This window comes from Lucilia sericata, unplaced genomic scaffold (genome assembly GCF_015586225.1).
Source record: "Lucilia sericata isolate MDLA Ls3-8-SP2 unplaced genomic scaffold, ASM1558622v1 Contig000260F_arrow, whole genome shotgun sequence".
Lineage (NCBI taxonomy): Eukaryota > Metazoa > Arthropoda > Insecta > Diptera > Calliphoridae > Lucilia > Lucilia sericata.
In genome coordinates, this window is record NW_023994285.1 from 391,213 (window position 1) to 409,576 (window position 18,364).

General features: G+C 29.6%; 1 protein-coding gene across 3 annotated transcripts; it reads left to right on the plus strand.

The window, feature by feature from the left end:
- The first annotated feature begins 2,581 nt into the window (after positions 1 to 2,581).
- LOC119602890 (gamma-aminobutyric acid receptor subunit beta-like) lies at positions 2,582 to 17,798 on the plus strand. Of its 3 annotated transcripts, none has more exons than XM_037954684.1 (9): positions 2,582 to 2,844; positions 11,256 to 11,623; positions 11,709 to 11,776; positions 14,066 to 14,250; positions 14,479 to 14,636; positions 14,699 to 14,983; positions 16,121 to 16,339; positions 16,426 to 16,650; positions 16,714 to 17,798. In XM_037954684.1, exons 2-9 carry the CDS (start codon positions 11,440 to 11,442, stop codon positions 16,881 to 16,883), a joined length of 1,494 nt encoding a protein of 497 aa, XP_037810612.1. In that variant the 5' UTR covers positions 2,582 to 2,844; positions 11,256 to 11,439; the 3' UTR covers positions 16,884 to 17,798. The 3 variants fall into 3 exon arrangements, with proteins under 3 accessions (XP_037810612.1, XP_037810613.1, XP_037810614.1); XM_037954685.1 differs by having other exon boundaries at positions 2,582 to 2,839; XM_037954686.1 differs by lacking the exon at positions 2,582 to 2,844 and adding an exon at positions 3,663 to 3,683.
- Positions 17,799 to 18,364: the final 566 nt, after the last annotated feature.

The following is an 18,364-nucleotide window of genomic DNA, read 5'->3' on the forward strand; positions in this document are numbered from 1 at the left end:
TTATGGGATTCTCTCACCTATATTTTTATACCCTCCACCACCATCAGTGGTGATAGAGGGTATATATAAGTTTTTCATTCCGTGTGTAACACCAAAAAATATTCATCTGAGACCCAACAAAGTATATATATTTTCTGGGCCCTTATCAAATTTTGAGTCGATGTAGCTATGTCCGTCTGTCAGTCCGTCTGTCTGTCTGTCTAAAACACGCTCACGTTAAACCTAAGCAAAAGATATAAACCAAATTCACCAAAAATATTCATTGTTGTCCTAAGCAGTATGGTATTGAAAATCAGCAAAATCGGTTCACAAATTTCATAAAAATTTCAGACTTCCTCGAATAAAAATACTTTTTTTTTCGTAATTTTTAAGTCGTTTTCTCAGAAACAACAAAAGATAATTCGATGATTATTTATATTGAAAATTAAAAGAATCGATCTAAAATTTCCCATAGCCCCCATACAAAGGAACATATTTCCGGAAATGGATTTATCGTTAATAACTTCCTCAAATATATCGATATCCACAGAAAGTTTTGCATATATAAATAAAATATGAACAGAAATCATAATACAAATGTAGATTTGTATCGGTCTACAATTGGTCATAGCTCCCATATAAGGCCCACTTCCGAAAACCACTCAAACGCGCATATTTCACTGATAAATCGAGATAAAATTCGACATGAATATGTTTTATGTATGTATAAATCACACTACAAATTTTTTCCGAATCGGTCCATAATTGGTCATAGCTCCCATATAAGGTCCACTTTCGGAAATAAATTAAATGCACAATTTCATTGACAAAAACAGATATCGGGATAAAATTCAACTTGAATATGTTTTGTATATATATATAAATCAGTAGGTCCATAAATAATCATAGCTCTCATATAAGGTTCACTTCTGAAAATCACTTAATACCACATAATTCATTATTAAATGATTATATCCAGATAGAATTCGACATGAGAATATTCGTAGCTCGTAGCTCCCATATAAGGCCAACGTCCATATCCGAAACCACTTAAAATATTTTTTTTTTCTACCTAAACAAATATATGCATAAAGAAATTATTAAATGATAGTATCGTTACTACGGAAACAAAACTTATGCCGAGTTATCTAAAAACTAGATAGTTATATGGGTTTTAATAAAATGTAGAGTGCTGGATTCGGCATAGCCGAATTTAGCACTCAAACTTGTTAATTCAGCCTTTGTTGCGTTGTGTTTGTCAGCTTTACTACCTCGAGCTCCCTTCCATTTATAGTTAATGGAATGGCCATTTCGTTGCCGACTACTCCCGATTTGCTTGGTACCCATATGATGTAAACCTTATCTCTAGGAGAGTATTCAGTTAAACTTTTCACCTGATATCGTTCTAATTGCCTTCTGGTTGTCGGTTAATATGTTATTCCATTATTGCTAAGAATTCTGTTTCTGGGTCTTCAATATAGCACCAAAGCCCACTTTGTCCCCCAATTTAAAACCATCCATATAGCAACGGATTTTTACGGGTATCTGTTCTAATGTTCCGCTTGAACAAGACATTCTATCTGGGATCAGCGTTTCAAATTTTCCGACATATACTGTGTCTGATATATTTGTTTCCAGTATACATTAATGTCGTTTCTTATAACCGCCAGTTTGGCCAGTTTGTCTAAAGTTATGAGTCATTTTAATGGGTGGAATATCTAGTAACGATTGCTGAGCCTTGGTTGACGCAGTATTCATGGCATCACATACACTAAAGCAGCAAGTAAGCTGAACTCCCTGTAGTAGTTTGAGATTACACTTTTTGTCCAAAGAAGTCCACCAGATTATTGAAGCATATGTTAGAATTGGTATTATTACACTTTTATAAAGCCAATGTGTCATAGTAGGACTAACACTATGTTAAAAATGTGAATCATATTATTGTTAAAAATATGATTCACATTTTTAACATATTCACTGTTGTAGGGTATCATATGGTCGGTAGGGCTTTAAATATATCATCCAAATTTAGCTTTTCGAAACGTACATCTAGATTGATTTGTACAGAATATTGAATAGATGATATTTTAGAATATTCTAAAGACCTTTTATTTGATAAACATTGTGTCTACGAAATTAAATATATTTTTGAAATATAACCGAAGACATGGATTTTACCCCTTTAGATGCAAATTGGAGATATCAGAAATTTCAAAATTCCAAAAATAAATTTCAAACCTAACGGCTAAACGCAAACTGAAGGCACGTATTTCCATAAAAGCTCCCTAGCTAGATGTTATTGCTGTTACTGTAACAAACAATGTTATTTCCAGATGGAAGCCAGCTTCCATCATCTTTCCTCACTGCTACAAATGTCAAAATATAATTGTAAAAAACTAAGAAATCATACTCAATTGAAGAGAAAAAAATGCGTAAAATATGTCAAAATATGCGCATATAATGTCAAATACAAAACCTATCTTAAGCTCTAACACAACTCACGGCTCTCACACAGCATCCTAAATGTAGAAAAAAACGAAACACAATTCTCAGACTCCGAAACATAAAGGAATGACAAAGCTTTTTTGTTGGTTAGAAACGGTTGACAGTAAAGCACGTCTAGATTAGTTGGAACGCAAAACATGTACGAAAACTATTGAAGATTGAACAACAAAAATACACATATAAACCGTAAAGATTTTCAAGTTAAAAAAAAAATGTAAAAAAGAGAACAAGCACACAAAAATATATGTAAAAAAGATCATGAATAAAAAAAAATGTATTAAAATTTAAGTGAAAGTGAATGCAATTGAAATTGAAAGTTTATGAAACAAGAAAAAAATAAAGAAAAGTTTTGCCTGTAAGGAAAGTAAAATAATGAAAATAAATAATTTACAAAAGTTAAATAAAAAAACAACAAAGTTGTTGTAATTCCTTTAAAATAATTCTATGGAAATAAAGATTTATATAATCTTATAATTGTATGTGGCAAGAAAACAATTTAGTTTATGACACCATTTTCATACTTCCCCCATAGCAAACAAAAAAATAGACTTGGTTTCCTGTTGGCAGAGATTTTATTTCCTGTCTTAAATCTATTCAAATTTTTGTTTTTTTAATTCTTAAATTAATGGTGACAAAAGTGGTGGTTTACTTCCTAAATCCTTAGGAGATTAAAAAAGTATGAAAGAAAAATATATAAAACTTTTTTTTTTACGAGGTTATCTGTATTTGACCAAATTACATGACATTTGCATTAAGTGTTTGCAACAAACATACACACACACCGACAGACAGACAGACACAGACGACGATTGCTGCTATACAATCACACGAATAAAATGTAATGAATAAAACTAAAAGAATTTTGAAATACAAACACAGAAAGAACTAAATACAACAGCAAATTCTCTGTTACAAATAGAAACAAACTGTTTGGATGAATAGATAAACGGAAACTTTGTATCTGTTTGCTTTTTATACGATTATGCACTTTTTGTTTTTCATAATTTTCAGTTGCTTGTTTTTGTTGTTGCTTTTGCTTTTATGTAGCAAATTCTCGGGTATGATTGAAAATAAATTTGTTATAAAGGACAAAAACTAAAATTGAACTAGAAATAAGAAACTACAAGTGATAAACGTCAGCAGTTACGAATTTGTATGTCTATAATTTACAAATGACATATTTTTACAAAATTAAATATGTATGTATGTATGTGTGTAACTATAAAACATTAGTTCTAAATATATAATTATATTTCGATTTTAAAGAAAATCAAAAATATGTAAAACGAGTCTTTCCAAACGAAAACACTTCAAATTTGTAGATGTAGATAACAAGCAATTGACTCTATTTAACATGAGATATTGTTGCCAAAGGAAATTTGTTTGTTAGGGATGTCTAGCTATTGGCATTATTATCTAATATTGACAAAAATATTCAAGTACGAAGTGTCAACATGTGACCACCGATATATAAATTTATTGCATACACATTTGAAATTCTTCGTTTTCTATAAAAATATTGTTTGAAAGAAATCATTTCAAATTGTTTGAAATCATTTAATATTTCATTTACTTTAAATTCAAATTAAGTTGTATAGAAATGCAAATTCAGTAGTGTACTAATCTGATCTGAATTTATATTTACTTTTATGTGTACTGCATGAGAGACTTAAAAAATAAATCATCTGTACTTAACTTTCAAACTTAACTTAACTGTCAAATTTACTTTGGTCAACGAAAACTAATGTTATTAGCTTAAAATTATTTTGAACATGACTTCGAATTTTCAAAAATTTTCAGTTTTTAAAAATTTTTAAAGTATTCAATTTCCGAACTTAACTTAATATAAACAAATTGTTTACTCACTCGATTTGAATATGGTGGAACAGTCACTTGATAGTACTCACTAGTGAATGTTATGCTAAACAACCACAAGTTGAGCGAAAAGCAATGATTCACTCATTGTGGGTAGCAAATAGAAACATATACGGGGATCTAGTTATACCCAACATGTAGTTATACCCTACACAAGTAAAGCGGGGTGAGTATAATGCGTTTGTGCTGTTATTTGTAACACCCAAAAATATTGGATCTTTCTGAGGCTATTAAACTAGTTCCGTTCGTCCATCTGTCTGTCCATATAATTTTTAGGATAATTTGATGAAAATAAGGATATGCTCTTGACCCAAGTTAGTTAGTTAGTTACTTAGTTAGTTAGTAAGTTAGTTAGTAAGTTAGTTAGTTAGTTAGTTAGTTAGTTAGTTAGTTAGTTAGTTAGTTAGTTAGTTAGTTTTTTAGTTTAGTTAGTTCGTTAGTTTGTTCGTTAGTTCGTTAGTTAGTTCGTTTTCGTTCGTTCGTTAGTTAGTTAGTTCGTTCGTTAGTTAGTTAGTTCGTTAGTTCGTTCGTTCGTTCGTTCGTTCGTTGTCGTTCGTTAGTTCGTTCGTTCGTTCGTTCGTTCTTCGTTGTTCGTCTTAGTTCGTTCGTTTCGTTTCGTTCGTTCTTCGTTGTTCGTTCGTTCGTTCGTTCGTTCGTTCGTCGTTCGTTCGTTCGTTAGTTTTCGTTCGTTCGTTTTGTTCGTTCGTTCGTTCGTTTTCGTTCTTCGTTCGTTCGTTCGTTCGTTCGTTCGTTCGTTCGTTCGTTCGTTCGTTCGTTCGTTCGTTCGTTCGTTCGTTCGTTCGTTCGTTCGTTCGTTCGTTCGTTCGTTCGTTTTTCGTTCGTTCGTTCGTTCGTTCGTTCGTTCGTTCGTTCGTTCGTTCTTCGTTTCGTTCGTTCGTTAGTTCGTTCGTTCGTTCGTTCGTTCGTTCGTTCGTTCGTTTCGTTCGTTCGTTCGTTCGTTCGTTCGTTCGTTCGTTCGTTGTTCGTTCGTTCGTTCGTTCGTTCGTTGTTTCGTTCGTTGTTCGTTCGTTCGTTCGTTCGTTCGTTCGTTCGTTCGTTCGTTCGTTCGTTCGTTCGTTCTTTCGTTCGTTCGTTCGTTCGTTCGTTGTTCGTTCGTTCGTTCTTTCGTTCGTTCGTTCGTTCGTTCGTTCGTTCGTTCGTTCGTTCGTTCGTTCGTTCGTTCGTCGTTCGTTCGTTCGTTCGTTCGTTTCGTCGTTCGTTCGTTTCGTTCGTTCGTTTCGTTCGTTCGTTCGTTCGTTCGTTCGTTCGTTCGTTCGTTCGTTCGTTCGTTCGTTCGTTCGTTCGTTCGTTCGTTCGTTCGTTCGTTCTTGTTCGTTAGTTTTAGTTCGTTAGTTAGTTAGTTAGTTAGTTCGTTAGTTCGTTCGTAGACCCCTTGTCCTGCCTACATTTTATATTTAGGTAATTATTACAGTACGAATTTTGAGTATTACAGTCTTAAAATAGTGTTCAGAGTTTAATTTTTTTTTAAATATCAAGTTTAATAACCACCGACAAAGATGGGATAAGGTGAAATGTTTTCAACACAATTCCTCTACTCCACTGTTTCTAAAATAGGTTTTCTTACAATATGAAATAAAATTTTTTTTAAATACTGTAAAAATTTGTAAAATTTCTATTTTAATATCATTAACATGTTTAACCTACAAAAACCTTGAAACAAAAACTCTAAATTTAACTAAACTTATTTATTATGGACAATAAAAACATCAAATAATGCAAAAGAAATAAAAACTATACCAGAGCAACAATATTAAATTTTGACATCTTTATAGACTTCAAGTGTACATCAAAGAATAAACTAGTATATAATTCTATAATGTGCAACATTCTCTAACACTATTACAACAAATTACACACAGTCTAGTGGCGGTATTCTTCATTATTCATTCAAAAATACACACAAACATACTACTCGTTATTCAACACACATTAAACTCATTGCACCCTTCATCCGTCCATAATTGTAACTGACACACATTGATTCTCTCAGCCAGTGTCTTTCAATGAATTTAAAAATACATACTCTTCTATGAACAAGAAGAAATGGGTCAAATTTATTTATTTCGCAAAAAAAAAGAACGTTAACGAAGGCGTCTATAAAAGCGATAACGATAATAATATTACATCTCGTTACTGCTGTAAAAAAAGCTGAAGCTATGATGGTCTCTGCTAACATCATAAATAGCAGCAGTGTTAATAGTAGCAACAACAGCTACAACAACAATAATTGATTTAAATATTCATCATACGCTGTGTGGTACAGATTTTTGTTGAATTTGTGGGTCTGAGATGAACCAGTTGGTACAATTATGGTGGTTTATCTAAAAATAGTAAAGGTGGTACCAAGTTAGTAATTGGGAATATTTCAGTTGTAGATTATTTTTATAATTTGTATGTTTTAAAACAAAAATTGTTGTTGTAAATATGAAAAATTTTCAACTTAATTTATTTTTTTAATAATAAAAACAATTCGTAAACTAGCAAAATATTTCCATTGGTACAATTTGCAATTTATATCCCTGCTGTGCAATTATTCACATTTTGCATAAACACTTGTACACATGTGGACACAAAAATAGGTGCTGTTGTTATCAAACCCTACACCAATATAATGGAAAGACAGAGAATAATACGTTGTCTATAAGGAATTGAAATTTTCATTCATAAGTCTTCAAAATATTTGTTATGTTCACAACTATTTTTCGGCACACAAGTGTTTGTAGGCAAATTGATGTACATATTTGTGAAAACATGTTTGTGAAAGTGTGTTCTTGGTTTCTCCGTGGGTTTTTATTTGATTTTATGGTATGCATTAAAATGCAACAACAACAACAAAAACAAACAAAAAGCACAATATTATTGTTGTTGTTATTGTCACTGTAATGGTGATGGTAGTTGTTGCTGATGATGCAGCTTTTAGTTTGTGTTTGTTTACCAAGCAGTTGCTGTCATTGTTGGTGCTTTTTACTGCTTTTTGTTGTTGTTACTAGTTGATGTTGTTCATTTTGTTCGCCATTAGGATTTTTTTTTCTCATTTTTTCATTGTTTTTGCTTTCTATGGAAATTTATAAATTGCATTACAAACAAAATTATTATTTTCATTATATAGATAGATGTCATTGTTTGTGTGGGCTGTAATTTCTTTTCATACGAATTGTTTTTATTTCTTTTTTTTATTCTCTAAATGTTTGTAAGAAATAAACATGATTTTTAATATTAATGAACAGCTCAGTACGGGGGCTATAGACAGGTTCTTAAATTTGGAAAAATAATTTAAATTTTAAAATCCTAAAAGTTTTAATTTGTTGAAAGCTATTTAGCAATATTATCTAAATATATCCTAGACGAAGTAGATCTTTTATTTAAATGTACAAGATTTGTTGTACACTGCTAGTATATTTTTAATTACAATAATTTTTTTATTTATTTAGCTTAAGTCTTTTTACTGTTGATTGTATTGCAATCTCATTTATAAACCATGACCTTTTTATCAAGGTTTTTATTTATAGAAATTTATTTTTAAAATGAGTTTTTAATTTAGGCAAATTTGCTTTTAATTTATTGATTGCCATTTCAATGTATTTATGCAAAACCAATGTTTATAACAACCAGTATATAACAATGATGTATCTTATCATTTCGTTTGTAACTCATGCAACTATTGAATCATTAGATTCTTTCTCTATATTGAAAGTACTAAATCGGCTATTTTTGACATAACCCAGTATCTAAGATCCACCTTAAGAAAATTACGTTTACGTTAGAATCTGGCTTTAAAATATCTGTAAAGTGATAAACAAGTTTTATAATAACAAAATATTTTGAAAATCAGTCTATAATTGGCCATCACCAACAAAAATTACTTAAACGTTCGTTACAAATCCAACAAATGTTAGAGGATCGATTTATTATCGACCCTAGGACCCTTAGTAGACCCCGGTAGGTTAGTGGTTAGTGTTATAGTCTGGTAGACTGAAGGTGACGGGTTCAATTCCTACCTGAGGCACTGGTAAAGGAGCGCTCAATAGGACGGATAGAGGCTAACTAACTAACTAACTAACAAACTAACTAACTAACTAACTAACTAACTAACTAACTAACTAACTAACTAACTAACTAACTAACTAACTAACTAACTAACTAACTAACTAACTAACTAACTAACTAACTAACTAACTAACTAACTAACTACTAACTAACTAACTAACTAACTAACTAACTAACTAACTAACTAACTAACTAACTAACTAACTAACTAACTAACTAACTAACTAACTACTAACTAACTAACTAACTAACTAACTAACTAACTAACTAACTAACTAACTAACTAACTAACTAACTAACTAACTAACTAACTAACTAACTAACTAACTAACTACTAACTAACTAACTAACTAACTAACTAACTAACTAACTAACTAACTAACTAACTAACTAACTAACTAACTAACTAACTAACTAACTAACTAACTAACTAACTAACTAACTAACTAACTAACTAACTAACTAACTAACTAACTAACTAACTAACTAACTAACTAACTAACTAACTAACTAACTACTAACTAACTACTAACTAACTAACTAACTAACTAACTAACTAACTAACTAACTAACTAACTAACTAACTAACTAACTAACTAACTAACTAACTAACTAACTAACTAACTAACTAACTAACTAACTACTAACTAACTAACTAACTAACTAACTAACTAACTAACTAACTAACTAACTAACTAACTAACTAACTAACTAACTAACTAACTAACTAACTAACTAACTAACTAACTAACTAACTAACTAACTAACTAACTAACTAACTAACTAACTAACTAACTAACTAACTAACTAACTAACTAACTAACTAACTAACTAACTAACTAACTAACTAACTAACTAACTAACTAACTAACTAACTAACTAACTACTAACTAACTAACTACTAACTAACTAACTAACTAACTAACTAACTAACTAACTAACTAACTAACTACTAACTAACTAACTAACTAACTAACTAACTAACTAACTAACTAACTACTAACTAACTAACTAACTAACTAACTAACTAACTAACTAACTAACTAACTAACTAACTAACTAACTAACTAACTAACTAACTAACTAACTAACTAACTAACTACTAACTAACTAACTAACTAACTAACTAACTAACTAACTAACTAACTAACTAACTAACTAACTAACTAACTAACTAACTAACTAACTAACTAACTAACTAACTAACTAACTAACTAACTACTAACCAACTAACTAACTAACTAACTAACTAACTAACTAACTAACCAACTACTAACTAACTAACTATTAGTTAGTAACTAACTAACTAACTATTAGTTAGTACTAACTTACTAACTAACTAACTAACTAATTAACTAACTAACTAACTAACTAACTAACTACGTATCCAAAACATATCGATTATAGCATCAATATTCTGAAAAAATCTTTGGACTTTTCACAATGATGTCCATATCTCGATGATTCACTGCCAAACTTCTCAAAAACTTGTCTGATAAAATTATCAATTAATTAAATGCCGAAGATATTTCTTCAGAAAATTGTTTTCATTATACAGACTAATAGACATACAGACAAAATCTTTGGGTTTTTCAGAATTATATCCATGTCTCTATTGTTGGTTAACCGATTTTGATGATTCAATAGCAAACGTTTCAAAATCTTGTCTTCAGAAAATTGATTTCATTATACAGATCGATAGGAGAGGGCCATTTAGATCTCTAAATCAACTTCACTATATAGGATTCACAATATATATGGGGCTACTTTTAAAAACTGTTTGTGTTACAGTGGGTTAAATACGACATTTTAACAAATCGGTTTCAAAATTTGGGTCATTTGGCACAAAATCCCCCATATATACTTATAGGTTATGAAGAAGAAGAATCAGAAAAATTAAATCACACACTGAGCTTAGGTAGTTATTACAGGTAGATAAGAGAGACTTCTATTTACAGAAATGACAATTGATATCTATCAATTATCAAGTTACCCAAACATACACATATAAATTCGATGCAATTTTAAATTTATCTAGGAATGAATAGTAATTTTATCTAGGAATGAATAGTGAAAATTACTCACTGACATTTATTAAATTCATAGTTATTGTGTAAGCTCATTTTTAAATTACAGTGACATATGGTATCTGTAATTTTTAAAAATTATTATTTTTGTTTTCCATTTCAATTTTACACTTTCTCCAAAAAGCTTTAACGCAATTATGCACTTAACTGAAGGTTTTCTCATCTATTCTATTTTATATTTTATTATAATATTTTTGTAGTTTTCGATGCACATTTTATGCACAACAAGAATACAAATGTACATAATATAAATTGCAATAAAATACAGTGGAATTGAAACTAATTCAAAAATTCCTAAACGAGTATTAAAAACAATATATAAAGTTCTATAAGAAAAATTCTAAAAAAAAACTTATTAAAGTTTCTAAGCAAGGGCCTAAAGTTCTACACTAAAATCTGAATTTTTCGATAATCTTGAGAAACCCATCATAATAGATTCTACTTTATTGCAATAGTATTATTATTATTATTAATACACGTGCATTGTATTTATTTAAACAATATACATATGTCGTCTAAATGGCTTTTTCTAAATGACAAGGAAAAATTTCTCATGGCAGAACTTTAGTAAGAAAACAAAAAGTTGAATAAACTTTTGTTTAACGCCATACAATGGCAATATTTATATTATACTCATGTGTGATTCTCAACATATTTTAGATACAAGTACCAATATATTTTCCTCTATACATATTTACAAAAATATAAATAAATATTTTATATATTATATTTTACTTACAGTAATAAAAAAGAACAACAATAGCTAAAGAGAGAAGGCAACAGCGAAAAAGCAAATAAATCATTAAAAAAAAAACACACAATATAAACAGCAGCCTCATTAGCCGCCATGGAAATATTTACTATTTGAGTGCTTAGTAATAAAATTTTTTTATATTTAAAAAAAATATAAAAAAACATTAACAAAATGCTTAAAACTGTAGGCATACAAGTGGCCTACAGTTTAGTAATAATAATAGTTATGGTCTTCTATACAACACCCGTCAAGTGTAAACGAAAAGAAATGATGGCCGGCCGTTTAGAGAATGTTACACAGACAATATCGAAGATATTGAAAGGTTATGATATACGATTAAGGCCGAATTTTGGAGGTAATCTTATTTAAAGGTTTTACTGTTTGTGTAATTGATTTTTTCAGTAATGTTTGTTTTTTTGTTTTATCTTTCACGCTCACAGCTGATCCTTTACATGTGGGTATGGACTTGACAATTGCTAGTTTTGATGCGATATCAGAAGTTAATATGGTGAGTATTTGCTTGTAATATTTAGGGAATAATTTGTTTGTCTTAAACAAATTTCTTAAATTTTGGGAAGACAAATATTGGGATATCGTACCAATATAAAACATATACGGACACCACTACGTGATAAAATACCAAAAAAATACCTGTGTCTACCCGCAAAGTTTTGGGACCTCTGTGGAATTTTGATGTATTTTCTGAGGCAAAGTTGTAGCTGTAGATATAAAGAACAAAAATTGTGAACATATAAAATCATAAAGACTTTATTTCAAATTTTTCTTTTCTATGTTTAACATTGTGAAATTGCACTGTTTTTATTAACGACACCTGTACGTATACGTGTTAATGATTTATTGATATTACAAATATTAAGTATACGTCTAATTTAGAGAAGCACTTGAAATTTTTTTTTTAACAGATTTTATGAAAGATAATTAATGTGATTCCGATTTTGATGTTCTTTCATGTAATATCTGGTGTTTTTAAGGAAGTATTTTAAAAATTTCGTCCTGAAGTTTAAGAAATCATGTTATATGGACGGTAATAGTTTACACTCTTCTTATAAAGGCTACAGACTCCAAAGTAAAACAAATCTTCCATTCTGTTTGTAATGTAGCAAAATATTGATTGTAGATACAGAAACTATATACAATCTGATCCCTGATAGATCCTAAGACTATCTAGCCATGTCCGTTGGTCTGTTTGCCTGTCTGCTTTTCTGTCTGTATGTTTGTCTGTCTGTCTATATGTCTGTCTGTCTGTCTGTTTGTCTGGCTGGCTGTTGAAGGCAAAAAGGCGCCTTCTCCGCAGAAGATGAAACCTAATATTTTACAAAAATATCTTTTAAATATTGATGTATTTTGCTTGATATTGAAAATGATTACACAGGCCGACAAAATTTTACAAAAGGCGAAACCCTCAGACCATGTTGAACGTTAGTAAAGGATTGAGTAGCGCTGCATTATAATCTGACCTCATATTTTCTGCATCATATCTGGGATTTGAAATATCGAGTCCTGAAATTTCAGAAAAAGCTATTTTTGGCTCTTTTTGAGACCTTATAATAGCTCTAAGACAAATTTATTTGTAAAATGTTGTATGCCCCGCCTGAAAGTCCATTATATTAGCTTTAAAATAAAGGCTTACTTTCCGACATATCTTCTTCCTTCTTTAAGATGGCATGAAAACTTATGGTTATTGGTATATTCATGATTTCTTTAACCTTAACTAGTTACTACAGTGTGTTCTTTGCAAATATTGATTATAACCATCAAAAATACAGAATCCACAGCTACGTTCAAGTCGATTAAAAATCACTTTCTGATTCGATTTAACGATCTCTGTCCGTCCGTCAACTTCAACGAATGATATGTCAGCAACTACAATAGATTTTAAAGCAATTCGAAAGGTATTTTCATAGGAATAATTTTTTTTTTTTTTTTTTTTTTTTTTTGTAAAATAAAAGCGAAATATATAAAAAATTACAGTTTTTCTCAATTTATTGTTATATCAAGCTTTAGGTGAAGTTAACTCGAAGAGGAAAGAAGATATGTCAGGTATCCTGTGGCTTGTTAATGAAACTTGATGTTACTTAAAAGCCAAAAATGTTGATATTTCAAATATTAATTATGTATAATATCAGAAAGTTTAATCGATTTCCCTTACTTCTGTATAAGCTAAATATATCTATAACAAAAATCGATACAATAGAAGAAATGTATACAATCTCTTAATATGTATATTCTCAATAAAATTCAAAGTTAAAAACTTAAAAAAGAAACTAAATTCTGACCCAGAATCCATTTGTTAAATAACAAATATTTGTATTAGAAAATTATTTTAAAAATAAAAACTTTTGTTCTATTATATGTATACTGAACTTTTTTTCTGTGCTGTTTGTCCTTACTAATAAGCTAAAATGTTTCAAAGTGTAACAAACATAAAAAGCAGACAACTTAAACTAAACTAAAACACCGCCTACAAATCTAGGCACAAAAACACATACACAACGATACACCTAACAAAATGTTTAAGGACATTTATATAAATATGTATACAAATAAATATAATAAAGTATGCATACATACAAACAAACAACAAGAATGCCTTTATGCAAACTAAAAGCGGAAGTTATTTACAAATATAATGTCTTCCTTTCTAATATAGAAACATAAATAGAAACAAAAAATTAAAGAAATGTGTTAAGAACCTCTTTTTCTCTGCTGTAGATAAATGCAATTAAAAAAATTTTATTTCCAAATATAAATTTATAGTTGTATTTGTATGTTTCAGGACTATACCATAACCATGTATTTGAATCAGTATTGGCGTGATGAACGTTTGGCATTTAATGCTTATGGCCCATATTATGATGATGACGCTGACGATGATGGTGTCAATGATGTTCTAACGCTGTCGGGAGATTTTGCGGAAAAGATATGGGTACCGGATACATTTTTTGCAAATGACAAAAACAGGTGAGACAAGCGATGTTTAAAAAAAAAAGAAAAAAAACACTAACAAACAGATAACAACAAAGATTCACAATGAAAATTAAATTAGTTGTAGCAACTAAAAATCTATGGAGAATACAAACTATGAACAGAGAAGAAATTGACAACAAATTTAGTTTTTTCAAAGAATCTTCTCCTTTTGTGTTTAAATTTAAACATGTTTAAATGAAATAATATTTTCTTTCTAACTAGTTTTTTACACGATGTAACGGAACGCAACAAACTGGTACGTTTGGGCGGTGATGGCTCCGTAACGTATGGTATGCGTTTTACCACCACTTTAGCCTGTATGATGGATTTGCATTACTATCCATTAGATTCACAAAATTGCACGGTGGAAATTGAAAGTTGTAAGTACAAATTGTGACCATAAGTCCCAAGAGTTTTTTTTATTAAATTACTTTTATTATAGACGGCTACACCGTTAGCGATGTGGTAATGTATTGGAAACCTACACCTGTGCGGGGTGTAGAAGATGCTGAGCTGCCGCAATTTACTATAATTGGTTATGAGACCAATGATCGCAAAGAACGCTTAGCGACGGGTATTTATCAGCGTTTGTCGTTATCATTTAAGTTGCAGCGTAATATTGGTTATTTTATTTTTCAAACATATCTACCGAGCATTTTAATTGTAATGCTGTCTTGGGTTTCGTTTTGGATTAATCACGAAGCAACTAGTGCTCGTGTTGCATTAGGTGAGTTTTAAATAATTTTTATGGACTTTAATTTGTTTTCTGTTTAAAACAAGTTGTTTTGTTAAAGGAAACTGGTTGCGTATGCTTGTTATTTTTAATCATCATAATTAGTTATCACTCATACGCAGTGTTTATGATCACAATTTTTTTCGTAAGAAAATGGAGGCGTATGATTGGTTTTTAATTTTAATAATTAGTTAACACTCATTCGTAATATTACCAGAAGGTTTTTAAGCAAAAAAATTATTGAAAATAAAAATTTTATCTATTCTTACACATTTTTAAATAATTTGCAGAATCTTGTTTAATTATATGTAACTGCGTCCGTCCGTCCATATATTTGTTTGTTCATCTGTCCATACATGTGAACCTTGTAATCAAACTGCAGATTACAATTTTGAAGAAACTAGTGGCGTATGCTTGTTATTTTTAATCATCATAATTAGTTATCACTCATACGCAGTGTTTATGATCACAATTTTTTTTCGAAAGAAACTGGAGGCGTATGATTGGTTTTTAATTTTAATAATTAGTTAACACTCATACGTAATATGTACAGAAGGCTTTTATGCAAAAATATTATGTATTGAAAATCGAAATTTTATTTAAAATTGTATTATGATTTATATAAAAACTACTATTCTTACACATTTTTAAATAATTTGAAGAATCTTATTTAATTATATGTAACTGCGTCCGTCCGTCCATATATCTGTTTGTTCATCCGTCCATACATGTGAACCTTGTAATCAAACTTCAGATTACAATTTTGAAGATAATTCAATGAAATGATTTAACATTGTACCAAGGACAAAAATGACACAAATTGACACATTATTTCCCCCAGCCTCAATACATTAAGTCTCATCGAATAGAATAAATTAGACAGGAACGGCGGGCTGTCTTATTCATCAACTATACAGTTACCCTTACATTTGGAGAACGAACCTAGTTAAAAATGTTGATATATAGTCATTGATTTCACGACGTTGAAAGGGTTAAAATAAAGGTCATTAAATAAATAGATTCGATATTGTATTAATGAAATGTCTATTGACTAGATTAAAGTCATATGAGAGATGAATTTACGTTTATATTATAACTAATATGAATGGTATTTGTTAAATTTCCCTTCAGGTATCACCACTGTTCTTACAATGACTACCATAAGTACTGGTGTACGGAGTTCCTTACCAAGGATATCATATGTTAAAGCCATAGATATTTATCTGGTCATGTGTTTTGTGTTCGTATTTGCTGCTCTCTTAGAATATGCAGCCGTCAATTATACCTATTGGGGTAAAAGAGCCAAGAAGAAAGTGAAAAAGAGTAAAGATGGCGATAGTAAAAGATCAGGTAAATTCTATAAAAATAAACTTTTTAAGCAAATAATAGAGTGGAAGATTAAAAATCACAACATTTCGTATCCCTTAACATTTCAGGGAAACCTGATAAATCCGAAACCTGTTCAACTGCCGAAGATATTATTGAATTACAAGATGTGCGCATGAGTCCTATACCATCATTGCGCAAGGGTAACTATAATACAACATTTAATCAAGTGGGTGCCGAAACTTTGGATTTAGCTAAATTTCCACCGAGTTTTAGAATTGCACGTAACTATGGTACCACAAGTCGTTCAAATTTACGCTATAGAGGTCAAAGGGGTAAGTCAAAGATAATCAAGTATTTTAAATAACATAACTACCATGTAGTTTATTTCCTTGCAGGCAACAAACCTCGTGTCTTACATGCCATCAAAAAGGGTGCATCTGCCATTAAAGCCACCATACCCAAAATCAAAGATGTCAATATTATTGATAAATATTCACGTATGGTATTTCCTGTTAGCTTTCTAGCCTTTAACTTGGGCTATTGGCTATTTTATATTTTAGAATGATAGCAAATTATGACACTTCACACTTCCGATTAGAGGTCAGGTTTATAGAGCATTCAAAAAACAACAAAATTTGCATATGAACACCTTATCCTGCAACCCGATCCTATGAAATCATTATAGTGTGTAGTGTTGACCACAAACAAATTTTTCATATAACAAAAACTAGACAGTGGAGAAGAAAATGAGCGAAAAAATATTTGAAAATAAAATAAATTAAAGCTAAAGATCTGGAAATCCATTACGGCATGTTTTTAGCCAGAATTAAACATTATCTCAAGTCTTACAGCATTAGACAAAAGTAGGACTATGTCCATGATTTAAGCCCTTTAATTTTGTTTGAATTAAAGGTAACATCAATTAGAATTTTCAGTTCCTTGTTTTCTTTACTGAGATTTAAACTCTATTTGATAGAGAATTAAAATCATATCAATTACATAAAAGAATTTGAAATATTTGACTTGAAAAACAAATTAGTTCAAGGTAAGGAATGTTAAAAACTGCAATTAACATAGAATTTTAAGAAACATACTTAACAAACATTAAAAACTTTTTCGTTTTTTACAAACCTATAACTTTTTGTCGAAAATTTTCAAATAATTTTCAAAATATGTTCTCATTACAAATATAAAACAGGATCTATCTTGCTAGCTCAACTGGAGGCTTACTTTCTAAATAACATTCACAAAAGTTGGCTTATGATCCTGTACAAATTACAGAACAAAAAGTCCTTATACAAGCAGAACAGTATATTCATTTCAATTTAAAGTTAACATTTGTTAAACAAAGCAGATTTTAATCAAAATTACTCAAAATTTTAAACAAATATTTGCTAAAATTTTATGCAACTTAAAATCAAAGCAAACAAAAGCAAAATTTATTAATAAATGTAAATTAAAAATCTAATAAAATCAAAAATAAAATTCTGTAACAATATACATACGTTTAAGTTTTAAAACATTAACAGCTCATTACAAAAATTTGACTAAAATTTTAAATTAAAAAACATTCATTACAAATTAAAAAAGAAACTGGAATATTAAAGTACAACATTAAAAAAAGAAGCCAATTTTTAGAGTATGAAAAATATTAAAACCAAATATTGAATATGAACCTAACAAACCACCATTAATAACAAATAAATCTAAAAAAAAAAAACACAAATGTAGTCAAGAGTCCTAATTATGTAGATATTTAATTAACAAAATTAATTACTTAAGTGATAAAATAAAAATAATTATCAAAGGAAAATTTTTAATTTAAATTTAAACAAAATATAAATTAACTTATTTTTTGTTAGTAGTATAAATAAGAACTAATTTAAAACAAAAGAAACCAAAATATTTCCCAAATTCTCTGTAATGTCTAAATATTATAAAAAAGAATCCTGTTTATCATTAAAGTAAACGAAATTTATAAAAATTACAAACAAAATTTAAGAAAAAAAAAACCTGAACCAAAAAGTAAACGATTAAAAAAAAAAA

Excerpts from the sequence above, each read along its gene's own strand:
- LOC119602890 (XM_037954684.1), top strand. The coding sequence starts at position 11,440 with ATGCTTAAAACTGTAGGCATACAAGTGGCCTACAGTTTAGTAATAATA. Across the intron at positions 11,777-14,065 it reads CGATATCAGAAGTTAATATG|GACTATACCATAACCATGTA; the intron begins GTGAGTATTTGC and ends TGTATGTTTCAG. Across the intron at positions 14,984-16,120 it reads TAGTGCTCGTGTTGCATTAG|GTATCACCACTGTTCTTACA; the intron begins GTGAGTTTTAAA and ends ATTTCCCTTCAG.